At 37.3% G+C, this 19,634-nt stretch overlaps 1 protein-coding gene across 1 annotated transcript in view; it reads right to left on the reverse strand.

Annotated features, from left to right (window-relative positions):
• FBN2 (fibrillin 2) overlaps window positions 1–19,634 on the reverse strand; it is a 230,172-nt gene that overhangs the window by 65,905 nt on the left and 144,633 nt on the right. The window contains exons 19-27 of the mRNA XM_063085746.1: window positions 18,672–18,797; window positions 14,069–14,188; window positions 8,414–8,551; window positions 7,709–7,759; window positions 7,115–7,240; window positions 3,792–4,019; window positions 3,209–3,334; window positions 1,312–1,440; window positions 492–617 (exon numbers count right to left, since the gene is read on the reverse strand). Of these exons, the coding sequence (XP_062941816.1) occupies window positions 492–617; window positions 1,312–1,440; window positions 3,209–3,334; window positions 3,792–4,019; window positions 7,115–7,240; window positions 7,709–7,759; window positions 8,414–8,551; window positions 14,069–14,188; window positions 18,672–18,797 (1,170 nt within the window). The remainder of the gene's footprint in view (window positions 1–491; window positions 618–1,311; window positions 1,441–3,208; window positions 3,335–3,791; window positions 4,020–7,114; window positions 7,241–7,708; window positions 7,760–8,413; window positions 8,552–14,068; window positions 14,189–18,671; window positions 18,798–19,634) is intronic.

Raw genomic sequence — 19,634 nt, forward strand, 5'->3', positions numbered from 1 at the left:
CTGAGCTCAGGGCTAGGAGAGAGCATGGGGTTTCTGTGAGAAGTAGGGGTTGAGGGAGCTCACACATTCACACAGATGTGGAAGATCCATGAGTACACACAGGGGTGCAGAGTGGACTCAGCCTGAGTGGATGGAGAAGACGCTGGGCGGGGGACACACAGTGCACAGGTGTGTGCACAGGTGAGCAATCAGAGGGCAGCCCTTTGACCAGGGGCAACCTTCCCATTCTCTCCCACCTGGAGGATGGAACCACATGGTCTTACACAAGGCCCCTCACAGAGGGACAGTCACCAGAATAATGCCAACTCCTTTCAGTGTGTCACTGAAGCATCCTTTAAAGACACAGCCCAAATCCAGATGTAGGGAATCTGAATTTCCAACTTTTAATAAGCTCTGTTTCACGTGCCCCCAAACAACAAGTTTGTTAGAATTGATCCCTGATGTTTTACCAGTGTGCTCGGTGGGTTTATGTGCTGAGGGGACAAACTCACCCACACAGTCCTCACGTGATGGTGACAGCTCGTGTCCCAGTGGGCAGTCACACTGAAAGCTGCCCTCAGTGTTCACACAGGTGCCACCCCTACAAAGGAGAGGGTTACGTTCACATTCGTCAATGTCTGAAAGGTAAAAACGTGAGATCCATTAAAGAACTCTGAGGAAAACAATATTCACGCATACAGCATGGGAGAGAGAATATCAGCCGAGGTAGGTGTGTGCATCAAATGTAAGAGATACAATTAACAGGAGATGAAATAATGTTCTCCTCACTTTTCCTACTACCAGTAGAAAAATTGTAAACATCCTTCTCTTAAAGATATCAAGCTATCAAGAAATTCACTTTCATGAAATGAGCAGGCTCACAAGAGGTAAAAATAAACAATATTTGCTTTATGTCTATGTCTCTAATCAAAATGAAAGAAAAATCGTAGACTCATCACCCAATCCATCCTACGAGGTGAGTCCTAAAAGCCACTGAAAATGAAGCAGTGGGCTAAAAGGCTGGGAATGTCAAAAGCGTTTGTAATAACACACAAATAAGGGAAATAACACGGATTAACATGACAATACAAATTTTGGGGTCACTCAAAATCTAAAAACTGATTTTTGGCACTATGAGTAAACAATCTAGTTTCAACATCTTGCTGTCATTAAGGTGTCAGGAGGTTGGGGCTCCTCGAGAGCTATCTGGGAGCAGGTTTCCTGTCTGACGTTTAAGTCTCCTCCCTGTCCCCCCTGCTCCAGGCCGAACTTGCCCTTCACAGCTCTGAAACAGGCAAAGGTGAGTGGAACAGGCATGCTGGGCTGGCTTACCCATGCAGTTCTTCATCATCATGAAGCCACTTTCGTAGCCCTCGAAGCACTCGCACTCAAAGCTGCCAGGGGTGTTGACACAGATACCGCTGCCACAGAGGTCAGGAGAAATCCTGCACTCGTCGATGTCTGCGTCACACAGTTTAAAAGAAACAAAAACACAGAATGAGATGAGAAGGCGTCAAAGGCCGTCGAGAGCGATCTCGTCTTCCACATGAAGTGCCACACGCTTGAAATGTTGAGGACATCAGTGGCTAAAAGCGCATGGATGTGGTTTCAGTAGATCAGATAGAGGGGGACAGAGCCTTACACGCATTCCTTTCTCCAACTGCCATAACTGTCACAGTTAACGGGCAGGTGGTGACTTTCCACCTTTAAGAATTCTGGAATTGTGGATTTCTCTTTGTGGCTTAGAAATGGTAACAGAAAAATGAACCAAGCAACTGTGGCATGGGCCGAAGGACGCAGGCAGCAAGTGTGGAAGCAGCATAAATTTGGAATGAAGTCCTGTGAGGGACTTGAAGGCACTGCTGGTTCTGCAGCATCCCTGGTGGGAGGCTGAGGAGACAGGGCTACTGCCCCTGAGCAGGTGCTGTAGATCACAGGGAGACAGCCCAGGGTCACATACCAGCAGCTAACCTGAGCCAGAGGGCACACATATGTGGCAGGGCCATTGGGTATGCCCCAATTTGGGTTTTTGTGTTACATTCAGATGTGAAGAGCTTACTGGTCTGATTTTTTAAAAAATAAAGGAAAATGACAGTTTGTGTTTGTTACCTTTTATATATTACAGTAAATAAAAATCTTCAAGAGCCGTGTCTATATGCTTAAAAACAGGATTCTCTGAAAAATCTCCCATTCTAATAACTAAGACTTTTTGATAGAAAAGTCATGCCTATGTTTAAACATAGTCATGTTCCAATAAATCATATATATATATGTTTAAACATGGCATATTTAAAATTTTTTTAATTTAAAAATTAAAAGTTAAAAATTTTAAATCCAAAAATTTGTCACAGTGGGGAAATATGCTTCTGCCACTCTCTCTTTATTACAATGAATTTAATTTTTAAGTTTTTCTCTCATAAGATTTAGTGCATAACTTGTGCGTGTTCTTTTGGGGGTGCTCAGTCTCTGCTTTCCCCCAGAGACTTTCTCTATTGCCCTATTATAGGCTGACATAGTTTTACATATCAGTAGCTTGATCCCCACTGTAACTGCTGAAGGTGGAAAATCCTATTATGGTAATCGAAAGGTAGGGCCTTGAAGAGGTGATTAGATTCTGAGGACCATGCCTAGTAAATGGATTAATAATGGTGGTCATGGGTGTGGTTCTGAGGGTTTTAAAAGAAGAACACATGAGAGATTAGTCTCTCTCTGTTCAGCTATTTTGAAATGGGATACTCTGAATTGCTGCAGTCACCACTAGGACAGAGCCAGGATGGAACCAGATGTGTTCCCTGGACTTTGGACTTCCCGGCCTCTGAAACCAGAGAGAAGGCTGTGCAAGAAGGGTACTGGCCATCAGATTTGATCTCAATAAAGAAGAAAGGGACCAGATAGGGACATGAGAGGGTGTGGAGGTCAGGAAAGAAGTTAGAAGTATACTATTCGAGTTTATATAATTGCTGTGGATTTAATGGTTATATTCTGTAGTACTCATATATTTTCAAAATCATATTTTTATACTTTTCCCATAAATAAACAGCATTTTCATGCTATTTTGCAGGTTTCTCACAGAAGTTTATTTGGAGGACTGGTTTATGTGTAGGGAGAAGAAATAAAAATCAAAATTTACATGTTCTCAGTGAGAGGATGGGCTTTTGAAGGCAGTATTTTCAGAGAGCGGAAGAAAGAGAGCCCAGGTTTACCAAACAAAATAGCAGAGCTGCCTCACCTGTGCAGTTTCTTTCCTCCATGTCCAGAGCAAAGCCACTGTTGCAACGGCACTTGAAACTTCCAATCGTGTTTCTGCACTTTCCGTAGGTGCACATCCCAGGAAATGCTTTGCACTCATTGATATCTAAAAGCAGAACAAAGCTGCAATGTAGAGCTGGTTGATATAAAAGAGTAGGTCCACTACTTTAAGGTAAAAATCTATAGTGATGGAAAAAAAATAATGCACCCAAATAAAAATATCAGCTCTTCAATGGTCACACTGACACCACACAAAAAGTTTCCACTGTGAAAGACTCTATATTCTCAATAAAGAGTTCTGATCCCTTTATTTCTGGTCTTGTAAAGGTAAGTGGGGACAGAGGACTTTTTGCTGGGGACATAGCTGTCGGGCCACCTCTCCTCAGGCTGTGGGAGGGAACACCAAGGAACAGCAGAAGCCAGAGGAGCAGCCTGTTTTCTAGCTTTACTTCGATACCGTCTCACGCAGGTGCTATGGACTCCTGGGCCATAAGGCTGGGAATAAGCAATTCTCAGAGAATATGGAAGGCGTCCTGTCAGTGCAGAGGGACCCAGGCAGGTACCTTTGTAAAATGGCCGCCCGGTAAGAACGTCCCCTCTGTTAGCGAAGCCAGGCCCTCTGGGACACAGGGTCTCGTACTCCTTGGTGCCGGGTTTGGGGCATTCCTCGCACTCGCTGCCCCAGGCTGCCCCGACTGCACAGCAGCAGGCGTCCATGCGGAACTTTCCAGGAACAGGGTGGATACACTCATCTTCATCCCACTTCAAGTAACAGTGCTCCGTGCGGATATCTACACCGAGAGCGAGACCACAGTTGGAGAATAAGCCAAAACACCCACTGAATGTTCATACACCAAGCATGTGCTCAGCACCAGGCAGGTCGCTGGGCCCTGGGGATGCACTGGTGGGCGAGACCTACAGTCCCTGCACTCCTGGGATGGACTCTGTGAGAGCAGTCATTTAGGGAGAGCAAAGGTGGGTTCTCTTCAGTACTACTTAATTCTCATCAGAAACCTTCAGGAAGATAAGGTCCCCTCATGACAGGACTCCTTCAGGCCATCGCCCATCATCCCTTTTTTGTATTGCTCTCTTCAGAAAGAGTAAAATAACTTCAGTGACAGATTCTCCTTGTTCACTAAATTGCTTAAGGTGACTTTTGAGCAGTCCTGTCAGATCCTAGTCATAAACTGTGAATGATCAGCTGTGATCTATTTACCAATTTGGTACAACTATTAAAATTGCTTTATAAAAGAAGGAATGATATTACTGCATTTAAAGTTTTTTTTCCCCCTGTCAAATTTAAATTTTGCATCATGATTTTTGCCCTAGATTATGGAAATCTGTCGTATTAAGGAGCCAAATCATTTGTTTAAATATCATATTTTCCCTTCAGCTTTGAAACATACCAACATTTCAGTGCTTAGTCTGTGCTCGCTAGGACCTCAGAACATCAATAAACAGTCATAAAAAAGGGTAAACCAGCACAGTCTATAAATACCACATCATCTGTTAGCCAAGAGATTCTCTGGTCAAACTACATTCAAACACTTGATTGTTTAACTACAAATATGGATAATGAGTTCAAAAAAGGTTTTACTTAATCAAATAACATGATTTATTTGATAAGAGCATTTCAAGACATTAAATCCTGTTCTCAACCCGAAAACTATCTAACAGAGAAATAAAGATCCCTGATAGAAATGTACACATAAATAAATTAATATGTTTACTATTTTAGTTACTGTCAATACTGATTCTTTCAAGTTCTCAACCAAAGGTAACATCAACTTTAGCAACTGCCTTTAGTCTACAGTTAGAAACATTTCCAAGTATTGCAACTAAAAAGTCCTATTTTTAAAGAAAAAATAATTGTGGTAAATATTCATTTTGATTTGAAGACTGAATATTCACAGTAGGTACTTCTGCCTCTATATCTATATTACCTCTAACCAAAAAGCCACATTCTCTGCCTGATTGAAGTGTGACAGTAATCCAGTCTCATTATTACAAGGGTCTCAGGGCTGGTCTCAGTTATAGCCAGTGCCACTAAGCACTGTCACCAGGGAAATAAGGATCTTCACAAGATGTGAAAGTTTTATATAAGTACAGGTAGTCTGAGTCACACTGTTTCTGAGGTCACTGAAGTAATTTGCTTAAGAAACCATTCTGGTATAAACTGGGGGTGGGGAGAGGCATTTGAGAAAGTATGTAAAAAGTTACGATAGCCTGGAGGAGTAATCCTATGTTTTTACTACTGAGATTCATATCAATATTTACATCGGGAATCAGCACACTGGTCACAAAAGGTTTATAAATGCTTTGATTGGCTTGCACTGAAATTAAAATATGATGTGGAAACCTTGGGATGGTACATGTGCTCTGCGGTTTGCTGCAGTCCCCACCGCTCCCTATTACAACTTCACTCCCTTATTTACCTGCCTGGCTCCAGCAAGCATTTGGGTTTGGGATCCCTGATTTAGATGAAGTCCTATCAGAACAATTTACCACCAGTTTCATTCTCAGAATATTTTACATTTTCATACGCCAATCTTTCACTGAAACTTTCTTGTATCTCCAGACAGAATGAATTAATGTAGCATAATTTGAGTACTGAGAAAAATATTTAACAAAAGTATAAGGATGAAGAATCCAATATATCCTTTCAGATTATTACAAAGGCTTTGATTTTGAGTGATGTTATTGGAAATTTATTCATTGAATGATAATTTACAATCAATGATATATCTTCATATTTTACATCCTTTGGTTATTGAAGGCAACTTGATTTCACTAATCATTTGACCATACTGACACCATTATTTTGCCATATTCAAAAGATATTTATTTTTTTCTAAACATTGTACATAATATTTAGATAATTTTTTAAAGATTTAAAAATTTGAAAAGTATTTGTCTATTTTAGTACTTTGCATATTATGCTTTGTAAATAACTCCATATAATTTTACAGTCATGCTTTCTTCCCAATTTAAACATGCTGTCAAAAATTAATTTAAAATAAGATATGTTAATTATAATAACTACACTGTACAGCATTGCAAACTTTTTTCTTACTAGTAATTTAAAAACCATAGATATATTTAATGCCTAAAGTTCATTAAATATAATGCCACCATTGCTCATGCTTTGTCTGCAAGCTTAAATTTTAAATACAAACCTATGTAAACTTGTTTTTCAAATTAAAAATTTACGGTTTGTAGCTTATTGAAAAAAATGAAAAATTGTTGTTTACAAAAAATATAGAATTGATAGAAGTTTCTTTTTCAATTATGAAATTCAAGTTCATTTACCGATAAAGAATAAGAACAAATAACCATTCCTATAATACGGTGTTGTAAGAAAGATTTCTTATTTCAGATATTTAAAAAATAAGGCATTAAGAAAATTTAATCTTTAAAGGAGTTAAAGGAAAGATCAGGATCAGTGAGTGTTTTCAAACAAAAACAACATAACTCTGCCCATGACTTTTCCCGTTGTCTTAACAGTGCAGCTGCAATGAACTTATAAATGTTAACTTTTAAAATACTAGTCCCCAATTTTTTTTCTGCGTTCAAAACATACATAGTTTTAAAAAAACTCCAGTTAACTAAATGTGAAAGACTGAACCTTCCTAAAGTATCTGATTAGAGAATTTGAAACTTTTGAGATGGATTTTTGAGCTGTACCAAATTTTTGTATTAAACAGAAACAGTTTCACTTAAATATATTCCCTTTTAAAAATCCTCTAGTGATTTCCCTCAAAACATCTCATTTTAAAGCACATTTTCCTATGTACAGACTCAGTGGTATTGAACGGGCCACTGCCCAAAGGACAAGAAAATTCATGGCTAGTTTCATGTATAAAATACACGAGGGCATGAGTCTTACCCAAACACACACGGCCAGTTCCATCCAACGTAAGGCCTTCAGGGCACTCACAATGAAAAGATCCTTTGCTATTGACACAGCGTCCATTTGGACAAATGCCAGGAAACACCTCACATTCATTAACATCTGCAGGGAAATGGAGTAAGCAGAGGGGGAAAGATGTGACAAATAGAAAAAGCAGGTGTAGTCTTACTTCCTGTATAGCACATTCAATATGCAATACAATGTCGATTATTACTGGAGTTAAACAGAAATATTCCACAGCCCAGCCACCAGGTTTCCTAGGTACGAGCCGTGAAAATCACCACAGCCTTGCTTGTCCATAAAACACAGCCCAGACGTGCTCCTCTGCCAGCTGTATGGTGCTGTAAAGGCTAGCGACATCTTTATGAAATTTCCCCAACTACATAAAGAGGAGAATGGGAAACTTTAAGCTGTTTCCTAAGAGTATTACGGTAAAGAATTGTTGATTACAGTATTTTTATTGAAATTTAAAGGTTTTCAAAAATAACAAATATCTTGAACGTTTGAGCATGAATGTGAATTTTATGTACTGTCCTAAACATCTACAATGTCATCCAAGAATACACTCACCTTCACAAGTAATACCTTTAATCCTGGCAAACCCTCTTTGGCAAGCGGTATCTGTAAGAACAATAGGACATATTTTTACTTCAATATAAAAGAAAATACAACTGCTTTAAGCTCAAGGAACAGTATAATAGAATCTAAATTGAACTGAACAAAAACCACAAGGTGGGGTTTTAGAGGCCAAGGACTCCAGCTATCCCTTCTTCAGTTCAGTAGAGCACAAGACTTGCTGTGGTAGCTCCATCAGTGTTGACCCATATTGAGATTATCATCATTTTCCCCACCATTCCTTTTTGCTCTCACATTGACAACTGAATTACAAGTAAATAAAAAATTCAAGGGAAAGAGTCATCATGACCTCCTGAGACATGCACACAAGATACTGGAGGATACAGACAGTTACCATCTCGCAACTACATTCTAGATGATTCCCTTCGTTGTCTAAATTATTCAGAAGGTCTGCTTGTAATAGCAGGATAAACCAAATGCACATCTCAAGAGGTAAAAAAAAAGCTAACCAGAACAGACACTTTAGGAAGGGTAAATGATTTTATGGTCTTCTTCACTAAGGAAAGGTGCCCAGTTGAGGGAGAAGCTTTTGAGTCTGTCTCTACATCAAAGGTAAAGTTCCTTCTTTTGAATAGCAGAGTCCCCAGTAAAATCCTGGTCACTTTACAATTTTTAAATGCCACTTGGTCAGGCTCCTACCTAGTTCACACCGCTCACAGGGGCTCCCCCAGGCAGCTCCGAGGGTGGCACAGCATTCGGATTTCAGAGTGGCTCCGTTAATATTCACCTCACAGCGGTTGTCCTGGATGTTGAGCCAACACGTCCCTTTCAGGCTGTCTGAAAAGGAATAGGAAAGGGTGGGGAGTTCTTATCGCTGAAGAAAATATAATGCTGCTGTGTACACCAAAGGTATTTGTTACAATATTTAAAAAACAGCAGGATTAATTTTCAAAACTTTTAATAACATATTCCTTTGAACATACATATGCATGTATTCAAATACGGTATATTATACATACATGAAAAATCAAATATTTTTCTATATACATATCTGACATGATATGGTAATTAATACAATTATATCTATTTATATTCTGGGATTATATCTATTGATATCTACTGATATACAGTTGCTTAAGATTTTATGGTGGTACTTAGAAACATGATCATTACAATGATAAGACCATCACTTGTGTGAAAAATATTCACAAGATTTATCCTTTATGATCAAAGCTTTGATATTTAAGATTTTATCAAATAAAATCCTTCAGAAAATCCCTTTCTTTCTTAATTCCCTACCAAATAAACGCACACAATAAATGTCCTATTATAGAGGAGCCAGTATTTCTCCAACAGAAAATAACTATCTGATGAGTAATTTGAAAGGAATAAACCCTAAAAAACAAAGAAGAAAATAAATATTATCTATAAAACCATCAGGAAGACAGACCCAGGGCTAATATCTGGTATATCTTCTTTCAGTCATTTTACTATGCATATGTATATGTAGATTTATCCCTAGCTCAAAAAACAATACATGTTTCAGTTGGTTAGACCGTGGTGTTGTAACACCAAGGTCAAGAGGTTTGGATCCCTGTACTGGGCAGCTGCAAACACCACCACCCCCGCCAAAAAAAAAAAAAAACCCGAAAAACAAAAAACATCTTTATGGTAAACTATTTGAAGAAACAGAAAGCACAAAGAAGATATAAAAATCACCTGTAGTCTGACCATCCAGGCATAACCACTCCTAACTTTTTAGAGTCCGTTTCCACATTCAAAGGTAAGTTCCTTCTTTTGGATAATAAGAGTCCCCAGTAAAATTCTGGGCACTTTAAAATTTTTACTCCATGTGCATTAGAGAGAATAATGTGCAGTCAGCATAATAAAAAGTTTTTCAAGTGAACAAATAATAAACAACTGATTTTGAAGCAGTAATAGGGAATCAAGTCAAAGTTGACACAACAAATACTAATTGATTAAAATAAATCATATATGAAGTTTTCGTTATAAAACAGTTAGGTATGCATAATATTACCAAAAGTCTTGCTGAAATGCAGACTTATAAGTCTCCAGGTGTGCAGCCCAGGAATCTGCATGGTGACAAGCTCCTCAGGTGTTTCTGATGCAGGTAGTGGAACCTACCTACAAAACCTTAATGGCATATTGTGGCACACAAACTTGGGAAATGACAAAGAAAAAGTATTTTCTTCCAGTATGTATTTTAAAACTCATTTAATAATATGTGCAGATACGGCTGGCTTTACTTCTAAATTCAACAATAAAAACAAACAAAAACAAAAATAATGCCCACAAATGTGGAAAGGGAGTTACAATAAAACTGGCGGGCCTATGATAGGAGGAGTCATTTCTGATTCCCTAGAGAGAACACAGCAGCAGGGAACAGGAGGTCAACACAGCCCAAACCCTTTTGGAGAGAGGTTACAACAAACAACAACTCTCTCCTTGGCTGGATACAAAAAGTTATGGGGCACAGGCGTGGAGAAGAGTTGGACAGTTCCTTTGCTTTTTTCTCTCTGGCTGGATGTTCAGTTTGTATAAAACTGTACACAAGTGAAAAAGGTTTGCTCATCAGCATTCGTTTCAGGTCTCAAACTACAGGCTTTTGATAGGCTTACACCTGTAAATTCCATAGCACAGAGGAAACAGAGACGCTTGTGTTAGGCTACTGTGTATTTAAATGGTCTTATAATGACCCAGACTACTTACTGATTTATCACCTTGGCTGTAGTCATTTTACATAAAATAAATTGTAATAGTAATTGCTAAGATTTATTACGGTAGTGACAAAGGCTTTCCATGTGTTAATTTATTTACTTGTTAAAACAACCCTATGAGTTATGTACAACTTGTAGATTAAAAAAACTGAGGCACATAGGAGTTCACTAATTTACCCAAGGTCACCTAGCCAGTATAGTGTAAGCATTAAGATTGAAACTCGCGCAGTCTGATTCCAGAGCCCTCATTCTATAGCACCATGCTTCTTTAGTTGGTACTGCGCCAACACTTAAAAGTCACAAATCCAATGATAGATGACACCCCTGCCACCATCCCTATACAGCTTTCTCTCTCCATCTCTGTCCTCTCTCTGTTTGTCATGTGTTCATACTACATATAGACATAGATAAACAGTAAGGGGTTAGTTAAGAACTCTGAAAAAAATAAAGCAGGGTAAACAGATTGATGGTGTAAAGGGGAGAAAGACTTAATTTATCTAGGATGATAAGAGAAGTTCTGATTTATAATGTGACATCTGAACAGAGGCATAAAGAAAACAAAACAAGGAGACCTGGGTGAAAAACATTTCAGCCAGAGAGATCAAGTGCAGTGGACTTCAGGTGAGCACATGTCTGATACGTCTGAGCAAGAAGTATGGCTCCATTGGAGGGGAGGGAGGCAGAGCTGTGGGAGACACACACAGCAGGAGCGAGATCAAGAGGAGACACAGGCTTTGACAAAGATGTGAGCTCCTACTCCGAGTTGAGAAGCCAAGGTTTTTACAGACAGGGTTTCTAGCAAAGGAATGACATGTTCTGACTGATGTTTTAAAAGAATTACCTGGTAGCTATGTGGAAAATAGACTGTAGAATAGCAACTATGGGAGGAGGGAAAGGTAATATATAGAGGCTACAGTAATAGTCAAGAAGAGAAATAATGGTGACTTGGATTAGAGGTTGTTGTTGGTGCTGGTGACAAGTGGTTGAAATACGGATAAACCTCAAGTACCATCAATAGGTTTTGCTGCTGGATTTGATGTGCAGTTGGAGAAAAAGGTGTCGAAGATCATGCTGAGGTTTTGGGGAGTGGCAACTGGAGGAACAGAGCTGCCATTTGCAAAAATGGAAATGTTTCTAGGAGACACAGGTGCAAGCCATAAGATAGGAATTTGGTTTTAGACATGTTAAGTTTGAGATGTCTGTTAGACATCTAAGTGGAGACACTGTGCAGACAGTTGGGAATACAAGTCTGGAATTTGTGGAGACATTGAGGGTAGAGCAGTAAATCTGAGTCAAGGCAGAGGCTATCTAAGGATGAATGTGGACAGAGAAGCGAACAGGTTCAAGGACTAAGTGATGGAGCACTTCAGATTGGAAGGCAAGCGGATGAGGAGGACTTAGCAAAGGAAACTGAGAAAACAGGCCAGAAAATTGAAAGGAGAAGAAAATAGTCATGGCTGGGGGGCCAAAAATGGAAAACTTCTTGAGAAGGAGTGAGTGATGGGTGATGCCAAATACTGCTAAAAGTCTAAGATGAGGAAAGAATAGACCACTGGATTTGACAGCAGGGAGCCAGTGCCCTTGTCACGTCCGTGCAGGTTGAGGACAGAGTGCAGGCCCAGGCCAAAGCTAAGGGAAACCAGTCTAGATTACTCACAACCATCAAGCCAGAGCAGTGTAATGCAGAAAAGATTAATCACATTTACTGTTCTATTATATTTTATCACAGCAACCAGAACACAACAGTCTTTTAAAGCAGTTTGCAGAATAGTTTAAGATGATTTATATTTAGAAAGTTTGAAGAATAGATTCTAAAACCTTAAATATTCTTAAAGTCCAATTAATTCATATGTGGTCTAACTTTATTTTAAATTAGAAGCACATCATGAAATTTTTCTTCAGTTCAAAATGTAGAGACCTGGACCTTGTGAAAGAGAAAGTTGTAGGCACCAATTACTGCCACTGACAGTCCTATTAAAAAAAATACATTCTTAATTTTTTCTATGTATATTTTACTATTTATTTCCTTTTTTCAACTAGAATTCTCTTTTTAATTAAAAAAGTAGATAAAATGATTTCTAAAATTTTAAAATATTAGGTAAATTTATTTCTGAGCAGCTCTAGGCTGGGACATACAAATTTGATCATAACGAATGAAAACACATACCACACAGGCTGAGAAAAATACGTTGGTATTTAGTTGTTGGCACTTGGAAGAATGACATATGACTTGGGAGTAAAAAGTCTTTGTTCTTGTTTCATTAATAACTATAAGAGCAAAAGGCCAAAATAACAGAAGTCTATACGATGAAGCAAAAACTAAGGTATCTTTGATGCTCAAGTGGCATACAGATTTAGTTTTCTGAGACATTAATTGACTAATGCTGAGTTCATTTCCTTTGCATAACAAAATGACTCCATCTCAGTTGGAAATTGCGGCTTAGCAAAAATATTTCTGCCTTACCCGATCCAACCCGCACCCCAGCCCCCCAACCTGGAATTCTATAAGAAAAAAAGTAATGCCCCAGGCAGATGGCGGTCTACTTCCTAAAATGGAGAGCCGAACAAGGCTCACATTTCACCAGCTGTACCTCATTGGGAAATAAAGGGCTGGCGTTTCTAAAGAGAAAGTTTTCATTGATAATTTTGGACTTGGTCATTTCTCTTTATGTAACAAGCAGGTACTCCAGCATCCAGCTAAATATGGTTAACATCAGACATAATACTGAAAATACTGCTGTCTTTGGCAAATATTAAATGAAAATTCATTTTGGCCAGATAACAAACAAAAACAACTTATTTGGCATTGTGTAAAACTGAAATATCTTCCTATATGGAATATATATTTAGCTCACTTTAAAGGCAGAGACTAGCTAATGATATTAATTGTGGTGTGGATGCCTAGTGAATAGAGCCACAGATACTAGAAGCAGGGAAAAATTACTGGGACAGTTTTTTCCCCTTACACATGCTAAATTTTTCCTTACAGTTACATATCAGACTATTTCATTTTATATACAGTTTTTATTATCAAAAACTGACCTTAAATGATTTGAGACATATTAAAAGATGTTAGCTTAGAAGTATTGAAATCTTTCTCTCTAGAGCTTTTCCAAAGCAAGAAAACAGTTCTCTTCTCTTCCTTGGAGACTGTAAATTTATGATTGATGGAAGAAAGGAAAAAATAATAAATTCCCTCTATGTGTTTATAAAGTTTAAAATCTTCAAATTCTTGTCCTGTTAACTGAATCCAAATTCCACATTTTTGTTTATCATTGAAGGTTGTTTACAAAATGTATGCAGTGGGGGTTTGATTGTACTGATGCCTAAGGCATTTTTAGGGTTACAAGTCTGTGTGTGGTATGGAAATGCTTACAACTTATAGCACACTATATCGACTTACACGAAAGAAACACTTCATAGAATCTAACAAAATGTAAGAGGCTGCCTAGTTTATGCTATTATGTTTTACTCCTATCTTGATAATGAAAGAAAACAACTTATGCAACTCCTAATTATTAGTTTCTTATAATCAATCATATTCTGTTTTTATCCACAGTAAGTGTGCTGATTTTTGCAGCAACACTGAAACAGCAGCACAGTGTATGAATCTTACCAATACAGATCAATCCTGTGGAGCTGAGTTTGCTACCCGGAGAACATTCACAATTGAAAGATCCAAGGTTGTTCCTGCAGGCCCCGTTGACACATGGGTTGCTTTCACATTCATTTATATCTACAATCCAGAAGGAAAAGATTCTGTTAGGACTGCCATGTGTTTCTGGAAAATATTATTACAACAAGCCATGCTATGCCAGAATGTCTGGTAAACTTGGCTCTTGTGATTTTAATACGTATCTATGAGGCGTAAAGTGAATGGGGAATAGAGACATGCATTTTGCAGTGTGGATACACATGGACACGACTGGGGACTCAGGAGGACCACAGGGATCAGCTTATTTGGAAAGGTTTCAGTATGTGCTTCATTACTACAACTTTACATAAATTGGATTAGTTTTTCCTCCACAGTAAGATGTAATTCCAGGTGCAACATAGGTTGACTGTTTCTGTCATTTGTGGTTCCATGAGGCTTTGAAGAATTAAAAAAGCCTATCTTAGAAACAAAATATCACAATGCTGGCTTTAATTCCAAACTCCTGGATACAAATCAGGAAACAAGGACTCAAACTTTCAGTGGGTACAGAATTCTTCTCTAGTCCCTATTTACTTTCCCCTCTCTTTAGCCTGTTTACATTTATATGTTTAGTCTGGTAAGTTTTTTCAAACACGGCTAATTTTGGTAAAATAAAAATTAGAAAATTTGATGTAGTACAAGTAAGTGCTTTAAATAGCAGGCCTCTACAGTCATTAATTTGACTTGAGTCCTAAATCAAATCATATACCATAATCTAAACAATTCCTGTTGATGGTCAGAGTACACAGAACTGCAGTATGCCTAGGTCCTCAAGCGGTGACTAAAGAAAATGTCAAGCCTGTAAAGTTAAATAGTTTAACACATGAGTTAATGAAAAATAAATACAAGCTTTGGTTAAAGTACTAGAAACAATATCAAAGACACGTTCAGTATAAATTCAACCACTCAATTTAAAGAAGTGGCACACACATTCTTTCTCTGCTTGGTTAATTATCTGAAAAGGTTAATATACCTCAAGACATTTTATGTTGAACACTAGGCTTTCTGAGTTCACAAGAATACTTTTTTTCCTCTAAACATTTCACTGAATTTAATATAAAACACTTTACTATACTGAGGAAAACATGTAAACAAATAACAAGACTGTAATACTTGCTCTTGAACATCTCAAGTCAAATATAAATTAAACTGATCCTGAAAGGGCAGGGCTCAGATCTGATTCTCAAGTCAGTGGACTTGAAATGCAAATTTAAAAATCAATGTGGAAAACAGGTATGTTCTTTCTTCGCTACTTCAAATTTACTAATGAAGTATCCAGGACTGATTTAATTCCTGAATAGAAATCGTTTGAGGAAAGGTAAATGCATTTTGCTTTCAGGTTATTTGTAGTGAGAAACCTTTTTTTAAAAAAATACAAGACCAGGTTCTATAAATACAGCACAGATTTGTAATAAAAACATCTATTCCAGAGAACTGAAATTCTTTCATGAAAGCACAGTGCAAAAGAGGAACTAGTCAACAAAAAAGGAAGTAGATAACTAATATGAGGATAGACCACATGTAATTCTTGTATTATTTTCACTTGTAAGAAGCCTGACAAAAAACGTCAACATTATATATTTAAAAAATCCCTACTTTAAATTAAGCAATTATGAACTCAAGAACTATAAATGCATGTAATGACAACTACCAATATCAACTATTTAGTTTTCCTTTAAATACAATGTTTTTACGTTATAAATGTCATGGAACCAGGAATTGAAACAGTTCACTGTACATTCCTGGAAATAAACTTCAAAGCACATCTGGTTTACATTTAACTAGTTATGTCACTGGAAACACAATCTAAACCACAGTGCTTGCTGTAAAAATTTTAACTTTCACAGACTCAGAGCTCAAACAAAAAGAAGTAAAATAAAGTTTTTGTAACTTCAGTCTGAAATATAAAGGAACTTGAGTCTTTATTATTACTGCTATTTATTATACATTTAGAGTAGCCTGTGGAAAACATGGATGACAAACAAAATTAGTAAATGTACCAAATATATACTGAGAAAGCTAGAATTTGTAATGAATCTGATAATAATTCCCTGTCTCGTCTTTGGAAATTAAGAAAGAACAGAATGAAGAGGACTGCTTCAGGCAGGCAAATTTACTGTTTGAATGCGATGGTAGAAATAAGGAGGGAAAAAGAGATTAGTGGCCTTTAGGCCTATTTTTTGCAAAGCTCTCAAAAAAATGCAAATAACTATGGGAAGAGAGTGTAGAAATAACAATTATTTGGTTAGGTTTCCCATGACAAATCATTTTTATTTCCACCAATGTCGTAGGACTGAAGTAAAAATATTTCTCCATCATTTCTTCTTTATTTATATAACATGAATTTCTTTCCTATTGAGTGACAAACATAAAATAGTTTTCATATGAAGAAAAGTTTCCGATTCATCAAGAACAAGTACCTTTTGATCACTCTTTTTAACGCTCACTGCTGCCTGACTTGGTTTTCATGTTCTTTAATTCACATGTAATCGCCCAGTGTTATGCTATTACACACCGCTGGCTCCTACTCTGGTTCATGTAAGCAAGTGGAATTTCAGTTCTCAGTACCTTTTGACTCCGTCTTGTTCAAATGGAGAGAATATGCTATAAACAATCACTGACAACTCAGTATACATACCAAACAGAATCAGACCCTATCTGTTTAATTCCCCACTATGTATCTCTCTCACAATAGCACCAAAGGGTACAGCAGCTGTGGATGGGCAAACCAGTTCTAATAATCATCAGTTCCCTAGTTAAATCAAGATGATATCCTAAGCTGCTCTTGCTTCCAAAGTTTCCTGAGATTCTACAGAAGCTCCCCCCGCCAACAGACAGTAGACACAACCGATAAAGGTCAGTGAGAAGGAAGTGTAGAAAGGTGGGAAAAACAAAAACCTTTTAAAATCCCTTCTCCTGACCCTCCAAAAAAATCATGGAGGAAATATGCCTAGAACACTTTTTCACAAAGTACGTTTCTCAGAGCAATTTTGAAGGATAATAGGTGTTAGAAGTGAGAGCAAGATCTGGAAAATAAGGACTCTGCAGTTAAATGGATTTGAGAAGCCTTAGTTGGTTTAAAAAGAGAGCACTTGTCTATAGAAAGATATTTCAAACTCTTAAGTGTCCTTGTTCATCTATGAAGATGAATCTTCAAGTACTTTAACTGGGAACGCAATGAGGGTTCCCCTTTAGAAAGTTCCTGCAAAGGTGTTGGACAACAGGGGAAAGTCACCAGAACTAAGTTTAGCAAAATGGGATTTTATGCCGAGATTTTCTTTTTCTTTTCTGTATTTATTCTTTCTTCAGGCTAATTACTGTTTTTCAGTGTTCTCTCCAATTCAATCCAAAGTTAGAATTGCACTTTGTAATTGCATTTCATTGACTTCAGCAGAGTCATTTGTGTTTTGGCATCTTGTTCAATAGTCCTAACTTGTTTCTGTTCACAAGAATGCTTTGAAGTTAAACAGTAAGATGAAGAGAGAATGTTAACATCTTTTTGCATAATATTACTATTGCAGCTTTCTTGGCTGCGGAATCACTAAGAAACAAATACTTTAACAGATAAGGAAAGGGCTATTTCACAATAATTAAAGATGAAACCTTTTTTTAAAGAAAGCTACAATTCGGAAGTAGTAATTGGATTTGAGAATGTTATGGGCCCCTTCCGCAGGCCCACACAGTGAGACTTAAACAGGAACAATGACTGGTAGTCATGCCACAGATTATTGTGAAATATACAGTACTTTGATCGAGATACAAAAACATAATTGAATGCACTCATCACTTCGCCAGTATCTCACTGAAAATGAAGACTTCTCTCAGCATTTAACTCATTCAATTAACTTCCATGGCAGACAAATGTGGTCAAAAGAAAGGAAAAAGTTTTTAGATATTGATTTATGATCTGTAAGTCCAAATGATAACTTTTAGATTATCACATGAAAAAGACAATTTTCTTAGACTATAAATTTAATTAAAGTGACCATTTTTAGTAAGGCCTGAAATGTGTCTTGGGCGTATTGATCATTTCATAAATAAAATGTCTAAGAGCTTATTTTGCCATTACAATTCAGGTTCCTAGGTTCATGCACCACAGTGGTTTTAGATAGCTTTCTTTTTTTTTTTTTTTTTTTTTTTTTTGGTGGCTGGCCAGGAGGGTAATTTGAACCCTTGAGTGGCTTTAAAAAGTGGAAAACAAAGTAAACAAATAAAAATCTGACATTTTATTTTAGCAAATAATACAATATGGCTCCTTTTACTTTTCTACTTTTTTTTTTTCACTTCGAAATGTTTGTTCTAAATGTTTGCTGATATTTTATGTGAGGGGAACAAAACTGACAGTGTTTGTAAACTGGGTTAGGTGCATTCCATTTTTAAATCTGACAGATTAGCTGAAAAAAGATTATGAAATAAAGAAGATATTCAAACAATACTCTAATTTTTGCTGCAGTGCTCCATCACTGTAATTGATGTTTATACATCTTCTGGTATTCACAACTAAGGAGAGGAAGACAGCTCTTACCTTCACAGGTCTCTGTCTCGGTCCTGAACACATACCCAGGTGGGCAGGTGCAGCTGTAGCTTCCTGGCGTGTTTCGGCACAGTCCATTATCACAAAGCAGTCTGTTTACCAAGCACTCATCAATGTCTGAAAGCAACCATGGGAAGACAGGAGATACACCTATTTAAACATCTATCACAGGGACCACAGTTGTTTTTTCCCTCACCCCTCTCTCTGGCTTAGTCTCTTTGCACCACAGCAGACTCCTTCATACTAAGCAAAATATATGGTTTTATTCAAATGGGATATTCTTATGCTGGTGGCTCTTTTTAAGATGTTTTGAAATCCCTGGAAAGTATGTAGTAGTTTGGAAAAAGCACATTATTGCTTTGTTACCCTTTCATCCACTTTTTGTCCTGTAATGGTACTATATTGGTTGTATTTTAAAGCACTGATGAAATATATGAAACGGTTACATTCATGTGCCTATATACTTGCCTATGTATAATAAAAGTAACAGATGGTATTGTTTCACTTTTTCCTGATTAAATTCCCCAAAATAATGCATTAAACAGCAGTTAAACAAAAGGTATTCACTAACCTTTTTCCATTGTGTTTTTACCTCAGAAACAATTAGTTATTAATGGAAAATTAATTATGTATTTTGCATATTCCTTTAGCAGAATAGAACAGCCTAGTGAGTATCATCTAAACCTTGAGTATAAGCTTACATTGAGTTTAACCTTCATATCCACAATCTCACTTTTAAAAGTGTAGTTAATAACAGAAAGAAATAAAAAATGTAGTTTGAAGTGAAGAGTTCCTTTTGCTTACAGGTATATTTTTAGTCTTGCAAATATAATTGTCCCTTATCAATCAATATACTGACACTGTAAAGATTTGGAAAACAGAGATTAGAAAAATATTCCCTATAATTCCATCACCACTGATAATATCAACTTTTATGTTTTATCTGATCTTTTT

This window comes from Cynocephalus volans, chromosome 2 (assembly GCF_027409185.1).
Source record: "Cynocephalus volans isolate mCynVol1 chromosome 2, mCynVol1.pri, whole genome shotgun sequence".
NCBI lineage: Eukaryota > Metazoa > Chordata > Mammalia > Dermoptera > Cynocephalidae > Cynocephalus > Cynocephalus volans.